The 21908-nt window shown below is 42.3% G+C and overlaps 2 protein-coding genes and 1 long non-coding RNA gene across 3 annotated transcripts; 2 read left to right on the forward strand and 1 right to left on the reverse strand.

The window, feature by feature from the left end:
- The first annotated feature begins 211 nt into the window (after positions 1-211).
- Positions 212-6122, forward strand: LOC120051631 (protein NLRC3-like). The gene is made up of 6 exons (XM_038998527.1): positions 212-272; positions 758-2546; positions 2630-2803; positions 4807-4980; positions 5380-5426; positions 5563-6122. The coding sequence occupies exons 1-6, from the start codon at positions 212-214 to the stop codon at positions 6120-6122; spliced, it is 2805 nt and encodes a 934-aa protein (XP_038854455.1).
- A 1922-nt stretch (positions 6123-8044) lies between these two features.
- LOC120051632 (NACHT, LRR and PYD domains-containing protein 1 homolog) lies at positions 8045-9815 on the forward strand. Its single transcript, XM_038998528.1, has 5 exons — positions 8045-8091; positions 8224-8438; positions 8627-8820; positions 9072-9114; positions 9769-9815. Exons 1-5 carry the CDS (start codon positions 8084-8086, stop codon positions 9813-9815), a joined length of 507 nt encoding a protein of 168 aa, XP_038854456.1. The 5' UTR covers positions 8045-8083.
- An 8514-nt stretch (positions 9816-18329) lies between these two features.
- LOC120052263 lies at positions 18330-19615 on the reverse strand. The gene is made up of 2 exons (XR_005477359.1): positions 19261-19615; positions 18330-18707 (listed from the first exon to the last, which is right to left on the reverse strand). It is a non-coding gene; the product is annotated as an uncharacterized LOC120052263 (long non-coding RNA).
- Between the last annotated feature and the right edge of the window lie 2293 nt (positions 19616-21908).

Genomic DNA, 21908 nt, shown 5'->3' on the forward strand with positions numbered 1-21908 from the left:
ATGCAGTTGTTGAAATAAAGTTGATGTGATATTGATGCTCTGTTGATGAAGTGATCGGTCTCCCTGTTTTGTTGAAAGTGTCCAGAAGCCCAGAGCAGAGTCACCTTCACCCAGCCAGGAACCTCTGAGACATGACCAAATGTCTGAACAACAAATTAAAAGCTCTGACTACCAGTTGGACTATGAAAATGTTCAGGAGTCAGTTGAGACGATGGAGAGGATTGACAGCGAGGGTGCTGTGATGTTCACCCACAGCCCTCTGGGTAGGAGAGGTAAGACTGGGAGTTACAACAGTCCTCTGGGTAGGAGAGGTAAGACTGGGAGTTACAACAGCCCTCTGGGTAGGAGAGGTAAGACTGGGAGTTACAACAGTCCTCTGGGTAGGAGAGGTAAGACTGGGAGTTACAACAGCCCTCTGGGTAGGAGAGGTAAGACTGGGAGTTACAACAGTCCTCTGGGTAGGAGAGGTAAGACTGGGAGTTACAACAGCCCTCTGGGTAGGAGAGGTAAGACTGGGAGTTACAACAGCCCTCTGGGTAGGAGAGGTAAGACTGGGAGTTACAACAGCCCTCTGGGTAGGAGAGGTAAGACTGGGAGTTACAACAGTCCTCCCTGTCTCTCCCCAGTCCACACCTTACATCCATCTATATTGATCAAATTACTCATTTAATATTTGATCATGTTGATCAGTTTTAACTTTCAAAAGTTAATCTTCTAGTTGCATGGTCTTAATATCAATCTCCTTGTTTTCCTACAGGTCAAACTCTGCTGACAGTCCAACAAGACATTAAGGCTAAACTGAAACACAAGTATCAACACATATCTGAAAGAATTGGACACCATGGAAACCAAAGTCTGTTCAAGGACATCTACACAGAGCTCTACATCACAGAGGGTGGAAGTGGAGGGCTCAATAATGAACATGAGGTTAGACAGATAGAGATGGCATCCAAGAAACAAACCACACAAGAGACACCAATCAAATTCAACGACATCTTCAAGCCTTTACCTGGACAAGACAAACCTATCAGAACTGTGCTGACAAAAGGAATCGCTGGCATTGGAAAAACAGTCTCTGTGCAGAAGGTCATCCTTGACTGGGCAGAGGGAAAAGCAAATCAGGACGTTCATTTCATGTTTCCTCTTCCTTTCCGTGATCTGAACCTGAAAAAGGACCAATACAGTCTGATGCAACTTCTTTCCCACTACTTCCCAGAGCTGAAAGAGATTGACAGCATTGAAGTTGGTGAAACCAAAACTGTTTTCATTTTTGATGGTCTGGATGAGTGTCGACTTCCTCTAGACTTCAAAAACAATGAGAAGTGCTGTGATGTCACGAAGCCAACCTCAGTGGACGTGCTGCTGACAAACCTCATCGAGGGGACTCTGCTTCCCTCTGCTCTCCTCTGGATAACCTCACGGCCTGCAGCAGCCAATCAGATCCCTCCTGAGTGTATTGACAAGGTGACAGAGGTACGAGGGTTCAATGATCCACAGAAGGTGAAGTATTTCAGGAAGAAAATCACAGATCAGAATCTGGCCAATGAAATCATCAAACACATGAAGACATCAAGGAGCCTCCACATCATGTGCCACATACCAGTCTTCTGTTGGATATCAGCCACTGTCCTTGAGATGATGCTGAAAGAGGCAGAGAAGGATGAAGTCCCCAAAACTCTGACCCAGATGTACTCACACTTCATTCTCATCCAAATCATTGTGAAGAACAGGAAGTACAACAAAGCCACAGAGACAAACCCAAAGGAACTGTCTCAGTCAGAAAAAGAGATGATCCTGAAACTGGCAAAGCTGGCTTTCCAACAGCTGCAGAAGGGCAACCTGATCTTCTATGAGGAGGACCTGAGAGAGTGTGGCCTTGATGTCACAGAGGCATCAGAGTACTCAGCATTGTGTACAGAGATCTTTAAAGAAGAATCTGGGCTGTACCAAGACAAGGTCTACAGCTTTGTGCATCTGAGCATTCAGGAGTTTCTAGCAGCAGTGCATGCTTTAGAATCATGTCTGGGCAAGAAGGAAAATGTTTTCTCCCCCACTAGTGATGATGAAGAGAAGGAGTCAATCCAGTTGTCTGACTTACACAGGAGAGCAGTGGACCAGGCCTTGAAGAGTGAGAATGGACACCTGGACCTGTTCCTCCGCTTCCTTCTGGGTCTCTCACTGGAGTCCAATCAGAATCTGTTACGAGGCCTTGTTACACAGACAGGATGTACAACACAGAGTAATGAGGAAACAGTCAGGTACCTTTCATACAAGATCGAGGAGGAATCCTCACCAGAAAGGATCATCAACTTGTTCCACTGTCTGAATGAACTTGGTGCCAACTCTCTAGTTGAAGACATGCAGACCTCCCTGCATTCAGGAACTCTTTCAGAAACAGAGCTAAAACCTGACCAATGTTCAGCCCTGGCCTACCTGTTACTGATGTCAGAGGAAGTGCTGGAGGAGTTTGACCTGAAGACATACACCACAACAGAGGAAGGTTATCAGAGGTTAATGCCAGTATTGAAAACCTGCAAGAGAGCACTGTAAGTTCTGTTATTGAGTTGATGTTTACAGTATCATTATAATGAAGGATTTGTATATCTAACAGATTATCTTTTCTCTCCAGACTGGATGGCTGTCAACTCTCATATAAATCCTGTGAGACTCTGGCCTCAGCTCTGCAGACCCCAAACTCCCCCCTGAGAGAACTGGACCTCAGCTACAATGACCTGAGAGACAGAGGAGTGGAGCTGCTCTGTGTTGGACTAACCAGTCCACTCTGCCACATACAGACACTAGTGTGAGTAAATATCTTCAGTATGCACTGTCTTTATAGTGTTTATATATTTGTAGTAATTATGTGTTATTATGTTTTTAACATTATTTTAACATCTTGGTAAATATGCAGAAACATTCATTAAACGTGATAAATATATCAACCTAAGGTTAAATATATTGAGAGAGTGTTTTAAATATATTGAGTGAGTGTCAGAAGGTGAGTGTAGCTGAATAATAAAGTCATATTAGTCAGGAGAGCAAAATGAGTGAGCAACGTACTTTACTCAAAAGTTAAGGTAACAAGGTAAACAAATACAATTGACCAAAAAACCAACGGTAAATAAACACAGCACCCGTCAAAAAAACCATCATGAATCGAACTGAACATAGAAATAACTAAAGCACGACAAACATGGGGGAAACAGAGGGTTAAATACATGAACATGTCATTGGATAATGAAAGCCAGGTGTGTGGAAAAGAAAGACAAAAACAATGGAAAATGAAGGATGGATCAGCGATGGCTAGAAGACCGGTGACGCCGAACGCCGCCCGTACAAGGAGAAGGACCTCGGCAGTTGTCGTGACAGTGAGTTAGTATGTGTTTTTAGTGAAAAATCTAAACTATTGAAACCAAAACTTTAAAATAACTGATATTGGCACAAGATGGAGGGAATGTTGGAACATAACTAACGAAATTAAAGTTAGTGTAACCGATGTGAAATGGCAAGCTTGTTTTGCGATGGTGCGCGCTAATAGCGTTTCAATAGGTGACGTCACTTGCGCTGAGACCTTGAAGTAGTGGTTCCCCTTCATCTGCAAGGGCCGTGGCTTTTGTGGAGCGATGGGTAACGATTCTTCGTGGGTGTCAGTTGTTGATGTGTGCAGAGGGTCCCTGGTTCGAGCCCGGGTAGGGGCGAGGGGGCAGACTAAAGTTAAACTGTTACATTAGCAAAAATGTATAGTTAATCCAGTATAAACTAATGTATAGAATTTATTACACGAGACAAAATGAACAAATTCTACAGCACAACGGCAGAATCATGTCTTAAGTGTAAAACTTACAACGAGTCAATAATTCATGCTTTCTGGGAATGCTATAATTCCTAAAGTTATGGGCGAAGTTAGAAGTTGTTTGTCAGAAGTATTACAATGTAAACATACTTTTAATCCACCTGTCTGCATATTTCATGACATGGCATATGGGGGGTGTAGAGAGAGACCCAATGAGCTGGTTGATTCTCTTCTCATCACTCATCTTGTAAAAACGTATACAAAAAATATATGAATAAATCAATATATATAAAAAAATTAAAAGGGCCGTAAAAAGTATGTTTTTAACATTGGTTAATCACGTCCTTCTGTTATTGTCTTAATGCATCTCATTATTGTTAAAGCTTTGCATATTTAACAGTGTATCAACATATCTCCTCTCTCCAGACTGGATGGCTGTAAACTCACATATGAATCCTGTGAGACTCTGGCCTCAGCTCTGCAGACACCAAACTCCCCCCTGAGAGAACTGAACCTCAGCTACAATGACCTGGGAGACAGAGGAGTGGAGCTGCTCTGTGTTGGACTAACCAGTCCACTCTGCAACATACAGACACTAGTGTGAGTTCAATATCTTCAGTTAGAGGTATTATGTGGATGTTTTAAACATGTGTTAATCATGTGCTCTTCTGCCCTCTAGTCTAGGTCAGTGTGGTCTGACAGAGGGTTGCTGTTCAGATCTGGCCTCAGTCCTGAGTTCACCCAACTCACAACTGAAACACCTGGAGCTGAGAGACAATGACCTGCAGGACTCAGGAGTTACACTGCTGTCTGCTGGACTGGAGGATCCAGACTGTAAACTACACACACTGGGGTAAGTACAGCTGTTTCAGTCAGGTCGGTACTGAGCTGAGTAAAACAAATACTCTGATGTTTCATCACAATGTTTGTGTCATGGACAAATGTATGGGTGTCCTACAAGATGATTGACACCAGTACACCAACCTAGACAGCTGTTGTGTGTCTCTCTGTAGGCTGTCTGGCTGTCTGGTCACAGAGGAGGGCTGTGCAGCTCTGTCTTCAGCTCTGAGGTCAAACCCCTCCCACCTGAAAGAGCTGGACCTGAGCTACAATCACCCAGGAGACTCTGTAGGTGGACTGCTTTCAGCTGCTCTGCTGGATCCCACATATAAACTGATGAAGCTGAAGTAAGTCAGAATAGATGTCCTAATAGTGTGAGCAGCGGTTGTGTCATATGTAGTGTAGTAGGGTCAGTAACTTGAGGACATGATGGGAGAATTAAGGGGAAGTTTACTCAGCAGGCTGAGCACTCCAACACAGCATACATCATCACCACATGAACACTCTTCTTCTGCATCTCTGATATCCTGTTGGAATTGTACTCCGTTCTGTATGCAGTAGGTATGATAGAATACCTGTATGTCTCTAGTAATGAATTGTACTCCGTTCTGTATGCAGTAGGTAGGATAGAACACCTGTATGTCTCTAGTAATGAACTTGAATAGTGCACCAGAACACAACAATATGGTTTAAATGTTGACTGCTTTATTAGGTCTTTGTCAGTCAATAACCTGTTTCTCCTACAGTGTGGATCATGGTGGAGAGTGCTGGCTGAAATCAGGGCTGAGGAAATGTAAGTCTCTTCAATCCTAATTAACTGTATATTCAGAACTATAGTAACATAGTAACTAATCAATACTTGTTCTGTTCCTACAAAACAACATTTTATATGAAGATGTGGTTTGATTAAACTCTCCTTTTGTCTACAGATGCCTGTCATCTCACCCTGGACCCAAATACAGCAAACCCATTCCTGATACTGTCTGAGGGGAACAGGAAGGTGACATGTGAGAGAGAGGAGCAGCATTATGAAGACCATCCAGACAGATTTGACTATCTTTACCAAGTTCTCTGCAGAGAAGGCTTATCTGGATGTCGTTATTACTGGGAGGTGGAGAGGGATGGTCGCGTGGCTTTCATTGGTGTGGTGTACAAAGGAATGAGGAGGAAGGGAGGGGAGGATGACACTTGGATTGGAGCCAATTGGAAGTCCTGGAGTTTATACTGCTCTGATAGTGGTTATGAATTTAACCATCCTGGAGTCTGGAGGAGATCCTTCTCTGGTCCTGTTTCTAACAGAGTTGGAGTGTATCTGGACTGTTCAGCTGGTAATTTGTCCTTCTATAGTGTGTCCTCCTCTGGTACACTGACACATCTTTACACAGAACACACCACATTCACTGAACCCCTCTATCCTGGATTTGGGTTTGAGGTTTTCTCCTCCTCAGTGACCCTGTGTCAGATAGATGATCAACACATTCAGAGGTGAGTCATATAGCATTGTTTCATCATGTGTTTGCCTCTGGAATCATTCCTACAATTTCATTAGTAGTAGTGGTGTGTTTTAATGTGTTCTGTTGGACCAACAGACAGACTGTATGTATGCTAAATAAAACCTTTATAAGTTGTATTTAGTTTAATCACAGTCTATCCTTCTGCTGTACCAACACCAGAGACCATGGTGGAGAGTGTTGGACCAAGCCTGGACCTGAGGACACCAGAGACCATGGTGGAGAGAGTTGGATCAAGCCTGGACCTGAGAACACCAGAGACCATGGTGGAGAGAGTTGGATCAAGCCTGGACCTAAGAACACCAGAGACCATGGTGGAGAGTGTTGGATCAAGCCTGGACCTAAGAACACCAGAGACCATGGTGGAGAGTGTTGGATCAAGCCTGGACCTAAGAACACCAGAGACCATGGTGGAGAGAGTTGGATCAAGCCTGGACCTGAGAACACCAGAGACCATGGTGGAGAGAGTTGGATCAAGCCTGGACCTGAGAACACCAGAGACCATGGTGGAGAGTGTTGGATCAAGCCTGGACCTGAGAACACCAGAGACCATGGTGGAGAGAGTTGGATCAAGCCTGGACCTGAGAACACCAGAGACCATGGTGGAGATTGTTGTATTAAGTCTCCATCTGAGAACACCAGAGTCCATGGTGGAGAGTGTTGGATCAAGCCTGGACCTGAGAACACCAGAGACCATGGTGGAGAGTGTTGGATCAAGCCTGGACCTGAGAACACCAGAGACCATGGTGGAGAGTGTTGGATCAAGCCTGGACCTGAGAAATGTGAGTTAACTAATTTAATTGTTTTAAAATCTATATGCGATGAAAACGTTCATTACACTTGAGTCCCAGTCAAGGAACACAATCATGATCTATTTGGTCAAAACAAACTTAAAGGTAGAGTCAGCGATATGACATATGTGCACAAAGTAAACGGCATTGTGGGCCAATTTCTGCAACAACTAAGAGCGTTGTAACACGATGCTAAACTTCTCTGTTTTGGTCGCGTGGCTAACACGCTGTAAGAGAGTGAAGAGAACATCCTAGGATCTAGCAGAAATCAGATTCCCAACATCTACAAAACATGGACCAGAACGATGTTGTTTCCTGCTTCCACAAACATTAATTATTATAACACTAATGTCAGATTATGGTATGCTAATGAGTGTACATTCTGAGACTGTTGCTCACTTATATTCATTTTTATTACAAGTCTATTTAATAATTATTAATTCATTATTCCATGAGATTGTCCATTTTAAATAACAACTACTTTTGACTTCAGGGATTCCTCAGAGCTGTAAGACTTGTGACCATGTTGAGGTAAGTCATAATGTCAATTCTTACTTTTACATACCTGCAGGAGTCAGGCACAGTCTCAAAGCCAGGTGTGTACTGACCAACCATTCATACTGGGATATAGACAGTCCTGTGTTCTGCTTTAGTAATATAAACACAGTCTCAAAGCCAGGTGTGTAGTGACCAACCATTCATACTGGAATATAAACAGTCCTGTGTTCTGCTTTAGTAATATAAACACAGTCTCAAAGCCAGGTGTGTACTGACCAACCATTCATACTGGGATATAGACAGTCCTGTGTTCTGCTTGTAGGCATGCAGGATTTTAGCTGTTGTCATATTTTGTCATTAGACAGTTTAAATGATAAATCACCAGCATTCCATGTAACATTGAATAAATATATTTGATGAGTTACTTTGGTTAATGGGCCAGTTTCCCAGACACAGATTAAGTCTTGTCCTGGACCTTAAAGAACTTTCTATATAAACTTCCATTGAGCATGCTTTTTAGTCCAGCACTAGACTCAATCGGTGTCCAGGAAACAGGCCCCATATGTATTACTGACATGCTTGTCCTTGTTCAGGACTCCACACAATGGCTTCAGATTGAACCCTTGACTTCCACTGTCCAGGGAGTGACAATGTTCAGGTAAAATAACTACTTTTAACATTTCATTCCACCTGCTAGTGTATTTCCCCATTACCTTTGGGAATAGTCTTCTAATCCAACCTCTCCATTTGACCATTGACCCTCTCTCCCATATCTTGTTGTTGCCCTCAGGCACAGGACACCCAAAGGGAGTTATGAGTGCACAGTGTCTGGGCTCCGCTGGCTGTGTGAGAGAGATGTCGTTCTGAAGTATCACTTCAGGACCTGGGAACCCTACAGTCAACTTCTGAAAGACATGCAGTACACACAAGGTGGTCCATTGCTGGACATCACTATGGAGTTAGGTGAACTGGAGGAAGTTCATCTGCCACACTGTGTCTGTTTAGGTAAAACCATATAGAAATAGTATTCAGAAAGACATTTCCATGTAACTGAGTTTCACTTCCTGAATTAATGAATGAACTATTCTGGGAGTTTGAGTTTACTGTGATCTGGTACTGCATATTCTTTGTGTTTTAGTTGGATGAATAATGCAATATTTGTCTTTCTGTCTCCTTTGTATTGTGTTGTTCAGGGACCAACCGTTCCCTGAGGAATGAGATGAAGATTCTTCATGTAGAGGAACATGGAGTGTCTTTAGAGGAAGTGCATGAGGTCACCAGATTCCATGCTAAGATTCTCCATCCCAAGTTCTCAGCTATCTCTCTGATACTGAGATTACTGTCTTGGAACGTAGAGGTCCATTGTGACGTGGTCCTCTATTTGGCAGTAAAGAGGAGAACCCAATGCCCCAGGGCAGTGAAGGGGACATTTCCCTGTGTAGGGTGCTGTCTTTCAGATGGGACGTTAAACGGGTGTCCTCTCCATGGTCACTGAAGATCCCATGGCACTTATCGTAAGAGTAGGGATGTTAACCCCGGTGTCCTGGCTAAATTCCCAATCTGGCCCTCATACCATCATGGCTACCTAATCATCCCCAGCTTCCAATTGGCTCATTTTCCCCCTCTCCTCTTCCCCAGTTCGTTGCTGTAAAAGAGAATCTCTTCTCAGTCAACTTACCTGGTACACCTTTAACATAATATCCTGGTAAAATAGGGATAGTAAAACAGTAGTGTACACATTTTTTGTTGTTGACAAAAATGGATTTCTCAGTGAGCTGCATGTTGTGTGAATTACGAGACTACATTGTTCTGACTGACTACTACATTGCTCATTTTGTAGGCTGTTCAGGAACGGGAGAAAAATCAGGTGTCCAAAGGATTTTCAGAATTCGTCCTGTCAAGTCCAAACGGGTCCTTAAAGCTGAACAGTTGGTTTGCGTTCAAGAATCCCCACTCCACTTCCATCAATCCAGAGGTGCAGTTTTATCAGGCTGAGGACATGAATCTGTCATATTGTATATGAATAACTGGAATATCATTCTATTTCACTATTTCTCTCTCTGTCTGTTGTGTCAATCGTTGCACCATATGGCCTCTACAGAAGATTCAGCTGTTACCTGCAGACACCACACCAAGCTGTTGTCAGATGATTATGGGAAACACAGGGGTTGACATTGAGATGGAGTTAATCGGGGATGATGAGAGAACAGTATGGAAATCAGTGGTATCAAAAGGTAAGAAATACTATACATGAACAGTATGTCAATCATAAATGTCCTTTTCTAACAGATGCTATTAAAATGTTTTATGATATTTTCTCTTGTTTGTTTTTCAGATGTGTACAGCAACGACTCTCATCCAATATGTAAGTTTGTTTGTTGAGGTTTATAAAACGGGTTACAGAGCTAACATCTCTTCAAGTTGTGATGAAGGACACTGATGAAGGTCTTCATGAGTCATGTTCAGTGGGGTGATGAAGGTCTTCATGAGTCACCATGTTCAGTCGGGTGATGAAGGTCTTCATGAGTCGTGTTCAGTGGGGTGATGAAGGTCTTCATGAGTCGTGTTCAGTGGGGTGATGAAGGTCTTCATGAGTCGTGTTCAGTGGGGTGATGAAGGTCTTCATGAGTCATGTTCAGTGGGGTGATGAAGGTCTTCATGAGTCATGTTCAGTGGAGTGTAATGATATAGAATATACAGAACTTTCAGACAGAAATACAGAGCCTTTCAAAAGTATCTGCATTACATTTTATTGTGTTACAAAGTGGGATTAAAAGGGATTTCATTGTCATTTCCTGTCAACAATCTACACAAAATACTCTGTAATGTCAAAGAATATATATATTTAGATTGATAGAAATTAAATGCCTAAAATAGTCATTCCATAAGTATTCAACCCCCCGAGTCAATACTTAGAAACACCGTTGGCAGCGATTACAGCTGGGAGTCTTCTTGGGTAAGTCTCTAAGAGCTTTACACACCTGGATTGTACAATATTAGCCCATTATTATTTTCATATATCTTCAAGCTCTGTCAAGATGTTGGGGATCATGGCTAGACAGCCCTTTTAAAGTCTTACCATAGATTTACAAGCAGATTTAAGTAAGAACTGTAAGAACTTGGCCACTCAGGAACATTCCTTCTTGGTAAGCAACTCCAGTGTAGATTTGGCCTTGTGTTGTAGGTTATTGTTCTGTTGAAAGGTGAATTACTCTCCCAGTGTCTGGTGTAAAGCAGACTGAAGCAGGTTTCCCTCTAGGATTTTGTCTGTTCTTAGTTCCATTCCATTTATTTTCATCCTGAAAACTCTACAGTATTTGCTGATGACAAGCATACCCATACCATGATGCAGCCACCACCATGCTTGAAAATAAGGAGGCAGTTACTCAGTGATGTGTTGTGTTGGATTTGCCCCAAACATGAGACTTTGTGTTTTTTACAGTATTACTTTATTACCTTGTTGTATATAAGATGCATGTTTTGGAATATTTCGAAAATGTATTCTGTATATTTGTATTATTTTCACTCTGTCATTTAATTCACCCCCCTTCAGCATTAACACTCTCTGGGATTCCTGCTGAGGAGTTTCTGAAGAAACACAGGGCTGTACTCATTCAGGGAGTCAAAAACCCAATGCCAATAGCAGATGTTCTGTCATCAAAGGACATGATTGGTGATGAAGAGTACTCCAGAATAACAGCTGAAACAACTGAACAGGAGCGAATGAGAGAACTACTGAATGCAGTCCTCCCTAAAGGACCAGAAGTGATGGGAGCTTGTCTCAAAGCTCTCAGTGAACATGAACACCATCTTGTTAAGTACTTGAGTGAATCTAGGTAAGACCCTTTTCTTTTCTCCCTCCCTTGAATATGTGGAATGATTAAATATAGGTCAAATAAAAACATAGCTACCCAGATCAAAGAGAAAGTATTTTTTCAGAATGGAAGCATGTTTTTGTGTTGCTGCCTGTAATAAATGTATCTTATTATAGTTCTATCATAGGACCATCATCACATCATTATCTCAGCTGTATCATAGGACCATCATCACATCATTATCTCAGGTGTATCATAGGACCATCATCACATCATTATCTCAGGTGTATCATAGGACCATCATCACATCATTATCTCAGGTGTATCATAGGACCATCATCACATCATTACCTCAGGTGTATCATAGGACCATCATCACATCATTATCTCAGGTGTATCTCACTCCTCCTTCTTCTCCATACTTTCTGATCTCTCTCTTCCCTTCTCCTCCACCCTCTTTCTTGTAGCACCTAATCTGAAGATGCTGAGGCCTGTCTCTTAGTCTGTGGACAAAGACACTTACATGATTGTAAAGGAAGACCCCCCTGAAATGGACACAAATTAATGGGAACATATTGGCACTGTACGAAACATATGCACGGTGTCCAATACCACTCAAATGTACGGCATTTCATTCAAAGCTTATGGCAAATGTCATAAGGCAAATGCCAAGTGTCATACAGCAAAAATCCAAAAGATGGCGAGCGCTCTCCACCGTAGATTTTCATATTGCAAATGCATATCAAGTCAAGACCCAAGAGTCAAATTTAGAAAATTAGAATTTTTTTTCAAAAACTTATCACCCCCCTAAAAAAAAGCTTAATGGACCGTTTTTCAAAATTCTTTCGATTTTTTTTTTCTTGTCAATTATACATGTATAAGATCTGTATGAACATACTTTCGTCATATTTTATTGTCATATATATATATTTTTTTTTACTTGTCCATAAGTCATATGTTTTGTCCATTTGCAATATGATTTCATAGGAAGTCAAAAGTCGAAGTCAAAAGTCAGTGAACCATTGCCAAATGCCATAAGAAATGTCCAAATTCAATATGAAAGTATTGAATGTGCCAAATCAGGATGTTTTGTCCATTTGCAATATGATTTCATAGGAAGTCAAAAGTCGAAGTCAAAAGTCAGTGAACCATTGCCAAATGCCATAAGAAATGTCCAAATGCAATATGAAAGTATTGAAAGTGCCAAATCAGGATGTTATGTCCATTTGCCATGTACGATCATAGGAAGTCGGTTTCCAAACCCAAAAGTCAGTGAACCATGTCCAAATGGCATTTATACTGCCCAAACGATATATAGCACTATGTTAAGCCATGAATCAACCTAGATGGTCTATTTGTCATGTATGATGAGGGAGAACTGGGACTCTGTTGTTTTTTAACGATTTTTTAAAAAACGTCCAAAATGACCCTTTTGGATGGGCACGGGTGGGGGGTGCTCCCAACCCAACCGTAGACCCCTTGCTCCCCCCTAAAAGCATTAAAAAGCATTTTAAAAATATGCTCCTGGTAACCCATTCCATACACCAGGTGCACGGCTGTCCATTTGCAATATGTTTCAATGGGCTTTTACCATCACAAATTTGACATGCTCAAAACTCCTGCAGAAATGCTAAATTGACTGTCCCGATGAACTCGGGATTGCCGGGCAGTGATAGTGGTTCCTCTCCATCGCTCGATGGTGACATGAGAGAAGTGGGACTCTGTCATTTTTTAACGATTTCTTGAAAACGTCCAAAATGACCAGGCACGACCCCTGTTGGATGGGCACGGGTGGGGGGTGCTCCCTACCCAACCGTGGACCCCTTGCACCCCTTATAAAGGCATTAAAAACAATTTTAAAAATGTGCTCTTGGTAACTCGTTCCAATCACCAGGCGCACGGCTGTCCATTTGCAATAAGTTTCAATGGGCATTTACCATCACGAATATGACATGCTCAAAAATACTGCAGAAATGCTAAATTGACTGTCCCGATGAACTCGGGATTGCCGGGCAGTGATAGTGGTTCCTCTCCATCGCTCGTTGGTCTTGATTTCAGAATGTCAATTTGGTGATGGTCTATCACGGTTTAAACGTATTGCAAATGGACACAAGTCAGCCAGATAATCACCGTCCATCAGTCAATTAGATATCATTCTGAAACCAAACTGATACAAACTGACACCACACCCACTTTTTCCAACTCGTTTAGAAGCCAACTATCACATATTTTAGAGCAGGCCCAAAATTCACAGCTCCTTTTGTTTAAAGCATAATAAAAACATAAATCACGTAGTTACGTTCTAGTTGCGGGTCCAGTTCTGACATTATGTGTAGGCCTAGCTGAATCCCAAGTTTCGGCTCGATAGGTCATTTGAAGCCCGAGCAGCGATCTTAATTGGTGCTGAAAATCCACATTTTCCGGGCGTTGCTACGGGGTCCTTGAATGAGCTATCGGACGGAAACGTTGGGGTCCGTCTCTATGGGCCGAGGCGGTTTCAATGCACCTAGTCTTGCGACTCTGGGACTTTTCTAAATGTCGTCATTTTCGTAATGGTCAAAATGAATTGAAGTTATTGCAAATGTACGAGGCTGTTTCTCGGTCTGAGAACCTTCTAGAGCCACATAACTCACCGTGCACTATCATCTTGAGCTCTAGAACAGGTTTCTAAAGTTCCAGAGCTCTAGGTCTGACGGTTCTTTGATAGTTCGAATGAAGGTAACTATTGCAGGCTCTGTATGTCTCTAAGCCCCACACTGTGTCACTCCATCCTAGCTGTGTGTGTGTGTGTGAGCTTTTCTTGGAAATCTGATGGGAGAAATGATTGATTTACAGTTCATGAGGGTTACCTAGTCACACATATGAAGTTTTGAAATGATCTGACCTTTTTAACCCTTCGAAACAGCCCCAGGCACTTCCGGTTGACACAGGAAGCTGAAAGTGAACATATATCCTCTTTGGGGTAGGCTCTTACAGAATGTTGAGTTGTAAGTCTTTACGTTAAGAACTGACTTATTTACAGAGGGTTGAATGATTGAGTGTTATTTCAGAAAATCACAGAAATCACGTAGAGTTCCGAAACCCACCTTCACGGATTCGTCTGAACATGCCGCAACTGGATCTGTAACTTATTTGGGAGAAAAAAACACATTTCTTTGAGCATCACCAATTGTACGATTTCTCTTAAATTACGATAGATAAATGTCTGGTTATTTTTTTCCTGACACCGTAGGTTCATGTACTTTGACGTGAAGCGGTCAAATTAGCGCTCTATTTTCGTTTTTGACCTTTAATCCCAGAAAAATGGCCTTAACTCAAAAAGCGTTGAGGCCTCGGCGCCATCTTGTTCGGGGCTAACTGCCCATTATGCCAAACCTATGCTCACCAAGTTTCGTCTTCAAAGTCTTTTCCGTTTAGGAGAAATGGCCATGTTGTGATTGGTGATGTTTTGTACATTTGCAATATGATTTCATTTGCCATCTGGTGATATTTACCGGGACAGCGGAAAAATGACCAAAATTTGACAATTTATTAAAAGGGAAACCGGATGTCCGAGAGACTTCATTCGATGACTTCCCGGAAGATCTGGCCCCGGTGCACGGCCCGCCGGCGTTGGCGAAGTTTAGAAACATTCGCGGACGTCTAGTAGGGGACCGTACATTAACAATATGGAGTTTCTCATCAATCATACAGAAAATGCCAAAAAGTGCCCTTCATGTATGTAAGGGAAATTATGTTTGCTATTCTTTTAACAAATTCTGTATTTTATTCATGTGCTGTTCTATAAAGTAATGTGTGTGTTCATCAAGTGGCCGACTGTACAAACGCTCACTATCAGTAGCTGTAATTTGGCAGTAAGCCCAGATGATGTTTTGAGAACGAGATATCTCAGTTTCAAGGTCTCAGCTTAGAGAGAAGAAGACTGGTGAGGTGTTGGTCTGTCAAATGCTATGAACCAGTATTGGTCGGTCACATGAATGGAACAAAACGGTAATGATTAATTAATTATGCTAAATCATGCAAATATAACTTGTATGTGTATCGCCATATACAAGACAACTGCTGGGTCTGACCAGGGAGAGCTCCTGATTGGTTGGAACCTCTCCAGCTCGCTGACAATAAACACAGATTTATTTAAGATTGACTTCGAGTGTCTCTGTGTGGAAGAATTTCCACAACATGATTTTGAAAACTCAATTAAGGGAATGAACTGGAATGATCTCTTGTCCTATACAGATGGGGAAGCTGATAGTCAGGCTAGTCAAAGATACACACCACCACGTTGACATCTTGACCAAAGACCTTCCTTAGATTCTTTATGGGATTACAACTCACTCTGTCTGAAGGAAGGGAGGAAATGGACTCACTTAAGGGGATAGCTGAGAGGGCAGAGAAGGCACGAGTCATCATCGACATGGTGTTGAGAAAAGGAACTGAGTCATGTTCCAGGATGATCACCCTTCTTGTGGAGCTGGACCCTTATCTTTGGACAGAGCTTCAGATCAACAGTTGTAGTCAACCCCTGGGTGTGAGGAGACCAGGCAGAATAGACAGAAAGGATGGTTCAACATGGTCTTGCTGTCTGTTGCTTTAATTCAGGGTCACAAAAACGTACAGAAAATGTCAACCAAACATGACCACATTAATAACAATAAACGTGCGAAAGGTCCAACCACACAGACTCTCTCCTTCTGCAGCCTCCTGGAAGTGTGGATCTTCTAGCAGGAGGTTCAGTCAGTCCTCCACTAGGTACCTAGCTGGACCCCTATCTAGCAGGAGGGTCAGTCAGTCCTCCACTAGGTACCTAGCTGGACCCCTATCTAGCAGGAGGGTCAGTCAGTCCTCCACTAGGTACCTAGCTGGACCTCTATCTAGCAGGAGGGTAAGTTAGTCCTCCACTAGGTACCTAGCTGGACCTCTATCTAGCAGGAGGGTCAGTTAGTCCTCCACTAGGTACCTAGCTGGACCCCTATCTAGCAGGAGGGTCAGTCAGTCCTACACTAGGTACCTAGCTGGACCCCTATCTAGCAGGAGGGTCAGTCAGTCCTCCACTAGGTACCTAGCTGGACCCCTATCTAGCAGGAGGGTCAGTCAGTCCTACACTAGGTACCTAGCTGGACCCCTATCTAGCAGGAGGGTCAGTCAGTCCTACACTAGGTACCTAGCTGGACCCCTATCTAGCTGGAGGGTCAGTCAGTCCTACACTAGGTACCTATGACTTGAAAATGGCTGAAGGACAATCAGCCCCCATCTATACACAATGTTTTACCAAATGTTTTTTAATGTATTTTGTTATGTTTATCTACCTGCCCAGGGACTACAGTTGACAACTAGCTAGCTGACTAAATCTGACACATTTACAGAAATGTTGATTGATGTGCACAATCCCTGTCAAATACATGTAGTTTGCAGAGTCATTGTATGTCATTGGTTACCCATCCTATCATGTTACCACACAGATGTGACTGACTAGCTCAGCAGTTCCCATCCTATCATGTTACCACACAGATGTGACTGTCTATCTCAGCGGTTCCCATCCTATCATGTTACCAAACAGATGTGACTGACTAGCTCAGCAGTTCCCATCCTATCATGTTACCACACAGATGTGACTGACTATCTCAGTGGTTCCCAACCTTTCCCAATCTGGAGACCATCAAATCACCGTCAAAAGCTCTTGAGGTCCACCATTCACCATTCACAGAGTCGCTGATATTTTTCCACATCAAATATATTGATGGTTAAATTCTGTCAATACATGTGAATGTAACAAGTCCTGTAAAAGTCTTATCATAAACTATTTGTATCATGAAAAGGAATGTAAAATTGCTTATAATACCATTGATACTCCTGTTATTATTATTGAATAATAAAATACTACAATCTCTAAATAATTGCAGACCAGCTGCACCACCCCCACGGAGCACAGGTTGGCAACCACTGGTCTAGAGTCCTTCTGCCAGACCTGGTTGTTGTGTCACACTGCCCTCTCCTGGTAACACTGCAAAACATCACCTAAATAAATCAAATCAGGAAATAAAAAATGTAACTGCACTTTTACTAGTTAGAATCTTAATTTATAGGCTGAATACTGGTATTAAGTGTATGAAGACTTTACATGACATAAATATCAACCAATAAACCTATAGGTGTTGAATCCGCCCACTGTGTTGAAACAGGAAGTCCATTTATAAGGAAGTAGAGGAAAGGGTCTCTTATTATAGCTCAATGGTGCCGCTGCTTCGCTTCACCTCCGTTCTGCCAATAAAAATAACCAAGACCTAGAAACAATAAGGTCGTGACCTCGGTGATTTTCCTTCAAAATAAGAGTCCCTCAGTGATGATGAAAAATAATACAAATGGTTGAAATGTGTAACATTTTATGAGGAAACGTTAGCAGACTTAGAATGTTGTTTAACAATATGAAAAACGCAAAAGTCAATATTCTTTATAGCACAAATAATATTATAGCATTGACATTTGTTAACAGCATTAAAAGTAATTATTACTAGATAGTTGCCATGGTAACAGCAGTAATACAAATAACCAACAAAATGATCCAACATAAATCCAAGATGGCGTAGCAGTCAGACGTCTTTGTCCTGTCGTGTCCCTTGTATATATCTTTTTATAGCTTTTTCTTCACATTCTTTTAAAAATATTTTCTTAAACCTCAACTTCTAAATACTCTCCTGCAACCCGCCTCACCCAATGTTGCGTGGGTCTGTTTTTTTATCTAAAGTATTTCTACTTACTTCGGATCTGGAATCCCTCAACTGAAGCTAGCCAGCTACCAGCTATCAGTCAGCAAACCACTGCTAGCGGTCATCAGCTAACCTTTAGCTCGGAAAGCTCTCGCCAGTTCGTACAACGTGACTCAAACCAGAGCATAAAGGACCTATTTTTCTCTCCATATCCCTGGATTCCTACCGCAAACTCTGAACCTTTTCATCTGGATCCTCGCAACTAGCTAACCGCAATAAACTGAGACCTTGAAACTGAGATATCTCGTTCTCAAAACATCATCTGGGCTTGCTGCCAAATTACAGCTACTGATAGTGAGGATTTGTACAGTCAGCCACTTGATGAACACAAATTGGTTTATAGAACAGCATATGAATAATACAGACATTTGTTGAAAGAAAAGCAAACATTACAATTTCCCTTACAATCATTTAAGTGTCTTTGTCCACAGACTAACAGACTGGCCTCAGCATCTTCAGATTAGGTGAAGAAGTGTCTTTGTCCACAGACTAGGAGACAGGCCTCAGCATCTTCAGATTAGGTGAAGAAGTGTCTTTGTCCACAGACTAGGAGACAGGCCTCAGCATCTTCAGATTAGGTGGAGAAGTGTCTTTGTCCACAGACTAGGAGACAGGCCTCAGCATCTTCAGATTAGGTGGAGAAGTGTCTTTGTCCACAGACTAGGAGACAGGCCTCAGCATCTTCAGATTAGGTGCTACAAGACAGAGGATGGAGGAGAAGGGAAGAGAGAGATCAGAAAGTATGGAGAAGAATGAGGAGTGAGATACACCTGAGATAACGATGTGACGATGGTCCTATGATACACCTGAGATAATGATGTGACGATGGTCCTATGATACACCTGAGATAATGATGTGACGATGGTCCTATGATACACCTGAGATAATGATGTGATGATGGTCCTATGATACACCTGAGATAATGATGTGATGATGGTCCTATGATACACCTGAGATAATGATGTGATGATGGTCCTATGATACACCTGAGATAATGATGTGATGATGGTCCTATGATACACCAGAGATAATGATGTGATGATGGTCCTATGATACACCTGAGATAATGATGTGATGATGGTCCTATGATAGAACTATAATAAGATACATTTATTACAGGCAGCAACACAAAAACATGCTTCCATTCTGAAAAAGACTTTCTCTTTGATCTGGGTAGCTATGTTTTTATTTGACCTATATTTAATCATTCCACATATTCAAGGTAGGGAGAAAAGAAAAGGGTCTTACCTAGATTCACTCAAGTACTTAACAAGATGGTGTTCATGTTCACTGAGAGCTTTGAGACAAGCTCCCATCACTTCTGGTCCTTTAGGGAGGACTGCATTCAGTAGTTCTCTCATTCGCTCCTGTTCAGTTGTTTCAGCTGTTATTCTGGAGTACTCTTCATCACCAATCATGCCCTTTGACCACAGAACATCTGCTATCGGCATTGGGTTTTTGACTCCCTGAATGAGTTTAGCCCTGTGTTTCTTCAGAAACTCCTCAGCAGGAATCCCAGGGAGTGTTAATGCTGAAGGGGGGTGAATTAAATGAATATGGCTTTAGGGTGAACAGCAGCTGTTTCTACATCTAACAGTCTCTCTAGTTATCATTCCTCTGATAGTCATTTCTTGTATAGAGCTGATTCCAGGGTTGTAGTCAATTCATATTCAAGTCAGTCAATTTAAACACATTTTTTTCTTCCCACTAGTCATTGAAAATAGATGCCATTTTCCAGTTATTGAATTGGAATTTCAGTTTACTTCCTGAATTGACTGATTTATTTGGAATTGACGCCTACCCTGGCTGACACGATTGTCTATTCTACATAACATACAGAGCCTTGCAAAAGTGTTCATACCCCTTGGATTTCTCTGTTGTGTTACATAGTGGGATTAAAATGGATTTAATTGTAATGTTTTGTCAACAATCTACTGAAAATACTCTAATGTCAAAGTGGACCTGTCCCCCATAGATACAACATCTGGAAGGTCCCTCAGTCAAGTAACACATTTCAAGCACAGATTCAATGATCTACAAAGACCAGGGATGTTTCTGAAAGCCTCATATTCACCGCCTTCGGAAAGTATTCAGACCCCTTGAATTTTTCCACATGTTGTAACGTTACAGCCTTATTCTAAAATAGATGACAAAAAAAAATCCTCAGCAATCTAGTGGCACAGACCCTGGGTCGATTCCTGGCTGTATCACAACCCGCCGTGATTGGGAGTCCCATAGGTCGGCGCACAATTGGCCCAGTGTTGTCAGGGTTAGGCCGTCATTGTAAATAAGAATTTCTTCTTAACTGACTTGCCACGTTAAATAAAAAACATCAACACACAATACCCCATAATGACATCACAATACCCCATAATGACATCACAATACCCCATAACAACAAAGCGAAAACAGGTGTAGACATTTTTTGCAAATGTATAAAAAATAAGAAACAGAAATTCCTTATTTACATAAGTATTCAGACCGTTTGCTATGAGACTCGAAATTTAGCTCAGTTGCATCCTATCATGTCCATCATGTCATGGACATGATTTGGAAAGGCACACACCTGTCTATATAAGGTCCCACAGTTGACAGTGCATGTCATAGCAAAAACCAAACCATGAGGTCTCAGGAATTGTCCATAGAGCTCTGATATAGGATTGTGTTGAGGCACAGATCTGGGGAAGGGTATAAAAAAATGTCTGCAGCATTAAAGTTCCCCAAGAACACAGTGGCCTCCATCATTCTTAAATGGAAGGAGTTTGGAACCACCAAGACTCTTCTTAGAGCTGGCCGACCCCGGCCAAACTGAGCAATTGGGGGAGAAGAGCCTTGGTCGGGGATGTGACCAAGAACCTGATGGTCGCTCTGACAGAGCTCCAGAGTTCCTCTGTGGAGATGGGAGAACCTTCCAGAAGGACAACCATCTCAGCAGCACTCCACCAATCAGACCGTTATAGTAGAGTGGGCAGACGGAGGCCACTCCTCAGTAAATGGCAGATGACAGCCAGCTTGGAGTTTGCCAAAAGGCACCTAAAGACTCTCAGATCATGAGAAACAAGATTCTCTGGTCTGATGAAACCAAGATTGAACTCTTTGGCCTGACTGCCAAGTGTCACGTCTGGAGGAAACCTGGCACCATCCCTACGGTGAAGCACGGTGGTGGCAGCATCATGCTGTGGGGATGTTTTTCAGCGGCAGGGACTGGGAGACTAGTCAGGATCGAGGGAAAGATGAACGGAGCAAAGTACAGAGAGATCCTTGATGAAAACCTGCTCCAGAGTGCTCAGGACCTCAGACTGGGGCGAAGGTTCACCTTCCAACAGGACAACTACCCTAAGCACACAGACAAGACAACGCAGGAGTGGCTTCGGGACAAGTCTCCGAATGTCCATAAGAGGCCCAGCCAGGGCCCGGACTTGAACCCGATCAAACATCTCTGGAGAGACCTGAAAATAGCTGTGCAGCGACGCTCCCCATCCAAACTGACAGAGCTTGAACGGATCTGCAGAGAAGAATGGAAAAAACTTCCCAAATACAGGTGTGCCAAGCTTGTAGCGTCATACCCAAGAAGATTCTAGGCTGTAATCGCTACCAAAGTTGCTTCAACAAAGTACTGTGTAAAGGGTCTGAATACTTATGTAAATGTGATCGTTTTTTATTTTTAATACATTTGCAAAAATGTCTAAACCTGTTTTTGCTTTGTCATTATGGGGTATTGTGTGTAGATTGATGAGGGGAAAAAACAATTGAATCCATTTTAGAACAAGGCTGTAACGTAAGAAAATGTGGAAAAGTCAAGGGGTCTGAATACTTTCCGAATGCACTGTAACTCTCATGTTTACTTACTTGTTGAATGGGTGTCAGTGACGTATTCTGTCACACCCTGATCTGTT

This window comes from Salvelinus namaycush, chromosome 8, assembly GCF_016432855.1.
Source record: "Salvelinus namaycush isolate Seneca chromosome 8, SaNama_1.0, whole genome shotgun sequence".
Classification (NCBI taxonomy): Eukaryota; Metazoa; Chordata; class Actinopteri; order Salmoniformes; family Salmonidae; genus Salvelinus; species Salvelinus namaycush.

Bases quoted from the DNA above. Each gene is read 5' to 3' on its own strand.
- LOC120051631 (XM_038998527.1), top strand. From the start codon at position 212: ATGGAGAGGATTGACAGCGAGGGTGCTGTGATGTTCACCCACAGCCCT. The intron at 2,547-2,629 runs GTAAGTTCTGTT...TTTTCTCTCCAG, and splicing joins AAAACCTGCAAGAGAGCACT to ACTGGATGGCTGTCAACTCT. The intron at 2,804-4,806 runs GTGAGTAAATAT...GTCTCTCTGTAG, and splicing joins TGCCACATACAGACACTAGT to GCTGTCTGGCTGTCTGGTCA.
- LOC120051632 (XM_038998528.1), top strand. The intron at 8,439-8,626 runs GTAAAACCATAT...TGTGTTGTTCAG, and splicing joins GCCACACTGTGTCTGTTTAG to GGACCAACCGTTCCCTGAGG. The intron at 8,821-9,071 runs GTAAAGAGGAGA...CCTCTTCCCCAG, and splicing joins ACGTGGTCCTCTATTTGGCA to TTCGTTGCTGTAAAAGAGAA.